Raw genomic sequence first — 8,350 nt, 5'->3', positions numbered from 1 at the left:
TACTGTACCACTGACAAAAGAGGCTAAAATTCAAAGATGCCGAACGTTGGCTGGAGGATACAGAAACCCTAAAAGATGACCTGGTGCGTTTTAACTTTGAATACGGGTTGAAGAGAGCGTATCAAAAACCTTAAAAGGAATTTTCCGAAAGCAAGAAAATTTTAGTTTTAGTTACAATTTTCTCTGAAACTATTAAATCTACGACAATTAAACTTTGTACAGATATTAATTACACCAATTCCATTTAAAATGTATTAGACATGCGGAAATCAAATAACAGATGTGACAAATACACTGTATATTAACTTTAACGTGACCATCTGTCAAAGAGTGAATAACCATTTTTTGCATACTGCTGGGAGACGTGGAGGAAGAGAGTCATTGACGTTCTGGAAGGTATCAACAGGTATACGGTGCCATGCCGACTCCAATGCCGCGAGCAGCTGCGTAAGATTTCTCATTTGAGAATCCATGGTGCAAGCAGCCCGATCGAGGTGGTCCAACAAATTTTCGATTGGGGTTAAACTCAGGGAGTGCGGTGGTCATGGAAGTATGGTAAACTCACACTGGTGCTCTTCAAAACACATATGTACGTGCGCCGTGAATTGTGTGACACGTTGCATTATTCTGTTGGTGCCTCCCATCGTACCGAGGAAACAAATCTGCATGTAGTGGTGGACATGATCCCCAAGGATAGACAAATACTTGTGTTGATCCACCGTACCTTCCATAATGACGATATCACCATGAAATGCCTCGAAAGCATTCTCCAGATCATAAGACGCCTCCTTGTTTGCTTCCAGACGTTGCACGCCGTACACGCCCCAATGGTGCATGGAGCATAAAACTTGACCATCCGAAAGGACCGCCTGCCACCACTGAGTGGACGTCCAGTTGTGACATTGAGGTGTAAATTCCAGCCATCGTCGCCGAAAAACGGCAATCCACCTGCTGCAGAGACCCATACCTAGCAACGTTCGCTGAGCGGTCGTTCTGGAGAAACTGTTGATAGTTCCTTGGCTCATCTGGACGGTCAGTTGCTCAACAGTTACAGGCCTATTCATCCGTGCACATCTCCACAGCCGTTGTCCACTCCTGTCATCTGTAGCCCATGGTGCACGACATAGCCTCGGCGCCGGTTTTGGATAGCGCAGTTTTGCCATGCTCAGTATGTTTAGCCATGGCGGCAGAGTTTACTAACAGGCATTTCGGAAATGCTTCAACCTTGGCCTGATAGCAAATAATCATTCCCTTACGGACGTCGCCGGCCGAAGTGGCCGTGCGGTTAAAGGCGCTGCAGTCTGGAACCGCAAGACCGCTACGGTCGCAGGTTCGAATCCTGCCTCGGACATGGATGTTTGTGATGCCCTTAGGTTAGTTAGGTTTAAGTAGTTCTAAGTTCTAGGGGACTAATGACCTCAGCAGTTGAGTCCCATAGTGCTCCGAGCCATTTGAACCTTACGGACGTCAGATAAATCACACGGTTTCCGCATTACAACAACGACTGCAATTTTTTCCGGACACGTTTTGTATAGCCTGTACTGCTGGTGGTATCACCTGCCATCTGTCAGCGGTTATTTAACGTTGAAGCAGAACATACGTGGCACCAGATTAATGTGACTGGCCTGTATACTTAGATTCGAGGGGTGCTTAATAAATAATGTCACCCCTTTTTTTCTCGGTCAGTCTCCGTTGAAAAATGTGGAATTTCCTGTGGGAAATCGTGAAATATTTCTGCTTCAGCCCCTGCAGTTTCATGAAGTTCCGATAGATAGTGGGGCTATAAGTAGACGTCTGTAAGGGAAACGCGTGCCAAGCGGAGGGCTGTCATTGAGTTTTTGTTGCGAATTCTGCAGATATTCATAGACGTTCGCGGTATTCCTACGGAGAGCTGACAGAAAACGAAAGCACACTGAGTCGTTGGGGAGACGATTGTCATCATTGCAACTAGGTCGTGCAAAACTGTCCGATCTCCCACGCGCCGCCCGAGTGTCGGCACATCTGCGACTCCCGAAATGTTGGAACGTGCGGGTGCTCTTATTCGAGGTACTCGACGGGTAACAATCAAACACCTCGCTGCTCAACTGAATCTCACTGTTGGTACTGCTGACACACCCGTCCACCAGTTGGGGCCCACAAAGGTGTGTAACGTTGGGTGCCTCTCTGCCTAACAGAAGACCATAAAGAATAATAAAGGACCAGCCGTGCGTAACTGCTTGCGCGTTACGAGGTTGATCGTGACAATTTTATGTCTAACATCGTCACAGGCGATGAAAGATAGGTTTATCACTTCGTACAGGAAACAAAACGACTATCCACACAGCCTCTCCTCCAAAGAAAAAAAATTAAAGCTGCACCCTCAGCAGGTAAAGTTATGGCGACGATCTTCTGGGACTCTGAAGGGGTAATTCTGCTTGATGTCCTCCCTCATGGTGCATCGATCAAGTCTGAAGTGTATTCTCCTACCCTCATAAAACTGAAGAAAGACTTTAGCGTGTTCTGCACCGCAAGTATGGAAACGAACTTCTCCTTTTCCATGACAATGCAAGGCTTCACACAGATCTGTGAACCCGAGAGGAGCTCACAAAACTTAATTGGACTGTTCTTCCTCATCCACACTGTAGCGCAGATCTCGCACCTTCTGACTTCCATCTGTTTGTCCCAATGAAGAATGTCCTCCGTGGGAAGCGGTACGTGGATGATGAGAAGGTTATTGACGCAGCAAGTCGTTATCCCCGACGTCGACCAGTAGAGTGGTACCATGAGAGCAAACAGGCCCTTCCAGTAAGGTCGCATAAGGCTGTCGTATTGAACTATAGGGTTCATTAGCCAAAAGAATTGTGAGTAATATGGTGTATTGGAATCCAGAATACACTAGTGGCCATTAAAATTGCTACACGAAGCAGAAATGCAGATGATAAACGGGTATTCATTGGATAAATATATTATAATAGAACTGACATGTGATTACATTTTCATGCAATTTGGGTGCATAGATCCTGAGAAATCAGTACCCAGAACAACCACCTCTGGCCGTAATAACGGCCTTGATACGCCTGCGAATTGAGTCAAAGAGAGCTTGGATGGCGTGTGCAGGTACAGTTGCCCATGCACCTTCAACACGATACCAAAGTTCATCAAGAGTAGTGAATGGCGTATTGTGACGAGCCAGTTGCTAGGCCACCATTGACCAGACGTTTTCAATTGGTGAGAGATCTGGAAAATGTGCTGGCCAGGGAAGCAGTCGAACATTTTCTGTATCCGGAAAGGCCCGTACAGGACCTGCGACATGCGGTCGTGCATTATCCTGCTGAAATGTAGGGTTTCGCAGGGATCGAATCAAGGGTAAAGCCACGGGTCGTAACATATCTGAAATGTAACGTCCACTGTTCAAAGTGCCGTCAATGCGAACAAGAGGTGACCGAGACGTGTAACCAATGGCACCCCATACCATCACACCGGGTGATACGGCAGTATGGCGATGACGAATACACGCTTCCAATGTGCGTTCACCGTGATGTCGCCAAACACGGATGCGACCATCACGATGCTGTAAACAGAAGCTGGATTCATCCGAAAAAATGACGTTTTGCCATTCGTGCACCCAGATTCGTCGTTGAGTACACCATCGCAGGCGCTCCTGTCTGTGATGCAGCGTCAAGGGTGACCGCAGCCATGGTCACCGAGCTGATAGTCCATGCTGCTGCAAACGTCGTCGAACTGTTCGTGCAGATGGTTGTTGTCTTGCAAACGTCCCCATCTGTTGACACAGGGATCGAGAAGTGGCTGCACATTCCGTTACAGCCATGCGGATAAGGTGCCTATTACCTCGACTGCTAGTGATACGAGGCCGTTGGGATGTAGCACGGCGTTCCGTATTACCCTACTGAACCCACCGATTCCATATTCTGCCAACAGTCATTGGATGTCGACCAACGCGAGCAGCAATGTCGCTATACGATAAACCGCAATCGCGATAGGCTACAATCCGACCTTTATCAAAGTCGGAAACGTGATGGTACGCATTTCTGCTCCTTACGCGAGGCAACGCCGGTCAACTGCTGTTTGTGTATGAGAAATGGGTTGGAAACTTTCCTCGTGTCAGCACGTTGTAGGTGTCGCCACCGGCGCTAGCCTTCTGTGAATTGCTCTGAAATGCTAATCATTTGCATATCACAGTATCTTCTTCCTGTCGGTTAAATTTCGCGTCTGTAGCACGTCATTTTCGTGGTGTAGCAATTTTAATTGCCAGTAGTGTAAAATAAACCTGTTCTCAGAAAAAAATGCAGCATTACTTTTTTGAACGCCCCTAGTATATTATTTTTAAATGCCATTTTTTAAGGTCGCATACCTTTATGTGAATTTCTGCTGTGGTATCAGCCTACGGTCAAACAAGTAGCGTACAATGAAGAACATATGACAGCTTATGCACGTCTCAAATTCTGATTGGAAGAAATAATTTTTGAGACATGCGTACCAACCTCAATATGGTCAACCACAGGAAATACACTCGCTACCGGGTCTGCTTAAGACAGTGGTGGTACTGTTCTTGTGTCTACAGGCACAGAGTTTAGTACTGCTGCACGCAGACATGGCTACCCTGTGGCAGAAAGTGCGCCACCGTGACGCGCGAGCCTCTGCTTGCGCAACGTGAGCGTCGCCGTAGCGGGCGGAGCGCCGTGTGACGCCGGCCGCCGGCCCGCAGGTCTGGCGTGGCGTGGCGTGGCGTGGCGTGCGCCTGGCAGGAGTGTCCGCGCTGCGGCGGGGCGGAGAAATCGGCGCGGACTCAGGATGCGCGTCACGCGCCCCGCCCCTATATAAGCGCCGCCGCCGCCTCGGACCGTCACTTCAGTCAGCGATCTCCGCAGACCACAACCACCTTCCAAACCTCACCATGGCCCGTTCTCTGGTAAGTACGGCGACTTGCCGGTCACACGGCGGGTCCAAAGTAACAGGGTAAATTTACACTTCAGATCGTAAGAACTTACTCAGCACAATCTTATATTTTTGTAATACGCAATCGCTTGTTATATTCAGAGTAAAGTATCGGAGGCCTAACGCTGAGAAAAAATTCCATCGCGAAATTGATCAAATGACTTTCTTCCATTCCTCCATAGTCCACCTGTGTCCCTTTCGTCATAATCCTCTTCAATGCCCGTCTATCACGATCTCTCAGAACATACTTTCGTCTGCGATTGAAGACAAAAAAGTTTTAAAAATCGTTTTGTCTCAGTAGCATTCAGTTTAACGCACCCTGCCTGTTCCATGATTGTGCGAGGAATTTTATTAGTCAGTTCTACCTAACTGAAAGTAGCACTAAAGATAAGAAATATGAATGCGATAAGTGCTGTTTACATTTGTGGCATATTATTCGAGAAGAAGTTTCATGAAAAAGAGTGATATATTGGTAATTAGCACCCTCCGTAACCAATAGAAGATGAAGACTCCACCCCTGACGAAAACATTCTTATCTACATTTTCCGCGTCCACTCTGTATCAGTCGAGGGGATTTCATGATTAGTCCTTGTTGATAGTCATTTTCATTTAAGCCTGAGTGCTTCAGATCGGAAAACCATTACAGAACGCTCCTCAGCAAAAGCTATGGTTGTTCATTAATTCCATCTGATGTACACGATTACTCAGCTGCCCCTGCCTAGGGGTTTTATGCAACCCGCGATGCCTTAAATTGCCATGTGGAACGTTTTTATATTCTCTTACTTGCTACGTGCAAACTCTTAGTCCTACAGAACTGCTTTAATGCTTCCTCTGTTTATGTATTTTATTTATTTACTTGTTCAGAATTTACAAAAGCATTCATCTCATAGTGCATTAACTTCAATATTCTGATAGCTCTACAATGTGCTACAATATTCTTAACGAATGTTCTAATAACACTATACAGTATTACTAATATTCTTGAGCCACTCTATGGCTGAGTCGAAGAGTCCCTGTATTTCTTTCAGATCTCCCTGATAGCCCTACACGTCATGCTCAAGTAAATGATCTATTGACTGGATTTCCCTGCAGTCATATTGTGAATTGTCAGATGAACCCAAATTGTCCATCAGGTGCTTACTACGAAAACTCGTTCAAAGACGGTCCAAAGTTGTTCCTCCGGAGGTTCAGTCCATCGATCTTCTTATTGTGATCGTCCATCAAGTTTCGGTTCTTATGTCCACTTACAACCTATAGTTCTTCCAAGCTGTTTGCTCAGTACAAAGACTGAATTACACTAGGGATTGGCTACAACCCTGTCTCACTTCCTTTTTACGCGCTTCGACACGTATAACTCCAATCTGGTCCTGTGCAAGTTGCAGATACCCTTTAACTCCCAGTATTTCATTCCTGCTACCTCCAGAATCTCAAAAAGTGTATTCCGGATAACGCAGTGGAAGGATTCCCTCAAGCTGCCAATGCTATAGGTGTATCTGTACTTGTCTTCAGTCGGCATTCTAAGATAAGTCGTAGGGTCAAAACTGCCTTTCGTGATCCTGCAGTTCTCCGTAACTCAAACTGATCTTCTCGAGGTCGAGATCATCCAGTATTTCCATTCTTCTGTAAATAATACACGAAACGACATAGTCCTAGTGTATTGTGGACTGCCGTCACTGGAGTGCCAACTGAGCGGGTATCCACGGTATGTCCATCCTCTGAACAATGTAATGTCCGAGATGACAGTGATGGTGGTGGTGGTTAGTGTTTAACGTCCCGTCGACAACGAGGTCATTAGAGAAGGAGCGCAAGCTCGGGTTAGGGAAGGATTGGGAAGGAAATATGCCGTGCCCTTTCAAAGGAACCATCCCGGCATTTGCCTGAAACGATTTAGGAAAATCACGGAAAACCTAAATCAGGATGGCCGGAGACGGGATTGAACCGTCGTCCTCCCGAATGCGAGTCCAGTGTGCTAACCACTGCGCCACCTCGCTCGGTAGATGACAGTGAACTGACGACTCAGAACACTTTGCGGTATGTAGTAGTACGTGTAGGAAACAGGAAACAGTAGACGCAACTGTAGCTCCAGTGGTGAGGAGCAGGCGCTGGCGCAGCAGGTAGAGTGACCGCCCCGGCTCGTGTGTCCGCAGGCTGTCGCCGTGCTGCTGGTGCTGTCCCTGGCGTGCTCGGGCGCGCTCGCGGGTCTGCTGCCCTACGCGGTGGCGCCGTACGGCAGCTCGTACACGGCGCACGCCATCAACCACGAGGTGGCCGCCCCCGTGGCGGTGCCTGCCGCCGCCCCCCTGGTCGCCGCCCCCGCCGCCCCCCTGGTCGCGGCCGCCCACGCGCCGCTGCTCGCCGCCCCCGCGCACTACACCTACCTGGCACGCCGCTAAGCGCTAGACTGCTGTCGCGCTGGCCGGTCGGGTAGATGCGGCGGCGGCGGCCACGCCACCGCCCTGACAGCAGAACCGCCTCTGGACTGAAGCCGAGACTGCGACCGACCTCGGCGGCGCCTCTGCCGTGGCGACTATCACCGCCGCAGAGGCCTCTCCAGAGGGCAGCCACCGACCCTGCGAGACCAGCCGCAGCCTTCCCGAGGGACCAGCGCCCAGCACGGCGTTCAGTGGGAGTCGACCGTGTCCTGATCCTCTGCAACACCCATCTTTCATATTTTTGTACAACCAAAAATGTTTGCCCAAATTAATTGCGTAACTGTTGTAAATAAAAACTTTCATGCATAACTGGCCAGTCTATCTCTGTTCACCCTACAAACAATAATTTTATCAAAAAGGTTGTCGCGCTGCAAATAATTTTAACAATTTATTTCAGCTGACTGACTTCGAAATTTAAAACTGCGTGGACCAAATCTCCATATTAGAGTACTTGTAAAAATGATTCTTCAGGTGTAAGGCTGAATCGGCTAAACGAGCTTAGGACTCTCGCCATACTGACAAGCCAGTGTGGGGATTAAAGATGAGTTTTCAGCTCTGCACTCAAAGTCGCACATGTTGTCACACAGAAGATGTTACATTCCCGGGTTTATACATAACTAACGATTCTGTTTCTCTTGAATGTAGTCTTTCCCCTATGGCTGTTGAAAATATGTTCTGTGATTACAATTTCGACATTTTGACATTTACAGACATACTTAAAGCAAACGTTATCATCACATAAAATTGGAAACCAAAGTAGTAGGGGAGACCAGGGCGCATGTACACGAAATTTTTTCAGAATCTTTCATTTTTTTGTTATATTTATCGTGCTTAAAATTATTTAATCATATAAAATGTTAATATAGCATAATTTACAAAGTCAAAAAAAAAATCGCTCAAATGGCGCTAAGCACTATGGGACAACATCTGAGGTCATCAATCCCCTAGACTTAGACCTACTGAAACCTAACTAACCTAAGGAC

At 47.5% G+C, this 8,350-nt stretch overlaps 1 protein-coding gene across 1 annotated transcript; it reads left to right on the top strand.

The window, feature by feature from the left end:
- Window positions 1–4,859: 4,859 nt before the first annotated feature.
- Window positions 4,860–7,676, top strand: LOC124607143 (adult cuticle protein 1-like). The gene is made up of 2 exons (XM_047139352.1): window positions 4,860–4,909; window positions 7,083–7,676. Exons 1-2 carry the CDS (start codon window positions 4,895–4,897, stop codon window positions 7,326–7,328), a joined length of 261 nt encoding a protein of 86 aa, XP_046995308.1. The 5' UTR covers window positions 4,860–4,894; the 3' UTR covers window positions 7,329–7,676.
- The last annotated feature ends 674 nt before the right edge of the window (window positions 7,677–8,350 follow it).

Source organism: Schistocerca americana, chromosome 3 (genome assembly GCF_021461395.2).
Source record: "Schistocerca americana isolate TAMUIC-IGC-003095 chromosome 3, iqSchAmer2.1, whole genome shotgun sequence".
In the NCBI taxonomy this organism is placed as follows: Eukaryota; Metazoa; Arthropoda; class Insecta; order Orthoptera; family Acrididae; genus Schistocerca; species Schistocerca americana.
The sequence above is the reverse complement of the archived record's forward strand: the minus strand, read 5'-3'. Positions and strand labels throughout refer to the sequence as shown.